At 52.8% G+C, this 877-nt stretch overlaps 1 protein-coding gene across 1 annotated transcript in view; it reads right to left on the minus strand.

Annotated features, from left to right (window-relative positions):
* Nucleotides 1–6: 6 nt before the first annotated feature.
* LOC103393805 (tumor necrosis factor receptor superfamily member 6B-like) overlaps nt 7–877 on the minus strand; it is an 11,771-nt gene continuing 10,900 nt past the window's right edge. The window contains exon 4 of the mRNA XM_017041176.2: nt 7–660. Coding sequence (XP_016896665.1) covers nt 359–660 — 302 coding nt within the window. The 3' untranslated portion in view covers nt 7–358. The remainder of the gene's footprint in view (nt 661–877) is intronic.

The raw sequence follows: 877 nt of genomic DNA on the forward strand, positions 1-877 counted from the left end.
GATGGATGGACGGATGGATGGACGGATAGAAACAAAGACATGTGTCACAACATCAATATTTAATCTGCCGTTCAAAGTGACTGGATTACCGTCTGTGGATTATCATCTCTGGGATTACACCCACAAACGTTGGTGTTTCTTTATCATCAGAGCCAAACCTGAAGATCACTGTCCTCAGGACGACAGACGACACCGTCACCGTGTCGTCTTCTCTTCAGTGTAGAAGATGAGAGCATAAAGGACCGGAATAATCCGGAATAATCCAGAAACACGGAGACTGAAGTTGATATGAATATTAACTTCAGTCTCCGTGTCACCAGGTTGTGGGTTTGACGCTGATCTTGGACTCTGCAGAACATCAACAGATCAGTTCCAGGTTCTCCTGGATGCGGTTCAGTTTCCTCTGCAGACGTTCTCCGGCGCTCACCGCTCCAGTTCCACTCAGGACGCTCTGGAGTCGGAGGATCTGCTCCGACGTCGCCGAGTCGACCCACGCTCTGACGACGGCCTTCAGTTCCTGAAGACTCAAACTGGAGGCCGCGCGCGCTGCACTTCCCTGAGCAGACGGCAGGCGGCGCACCAGCTGACGAAGTCGTTTGAGCGACATCTTCTGGTAGACGAAGAAGGCAGGAAGGATTTCCTTGAGGCAGATGGCGCTGTCTGTGCAAATGGGAAAAACGGAATCATGGATCAGAAACGAGGTAGAACCAGGAGACCTCCGGTAGAACCAGGAGACCTCTGGTAGAACCAGGAGACCTCCGGTAGAACCAGGAGACCTCTGGTAGAACCAGGAGACCTCCGGTAGAACCAGGAGACCTCTGGTAGAACCAGGAGACCGCTGGTAGAACCAGGGGACCTCTGGTAGAACCAGGGGACC

This window comes from Cynoglossus semilaevis, chromosome 18 (assembly GCF_000523025.1).
Source record: "Cynoglossus semilaevis isolate Cse_v1.0 chromosome 18, Cse_v1.0, whole genome shotgun sequence".
Lineage (NCBI taxonomy): Eukaryota > Metazoa > Chordata > Actinopteri > Pleuronectiformes > Cynoglossidae > Cynoglossus > Cynoglossus semilaevis.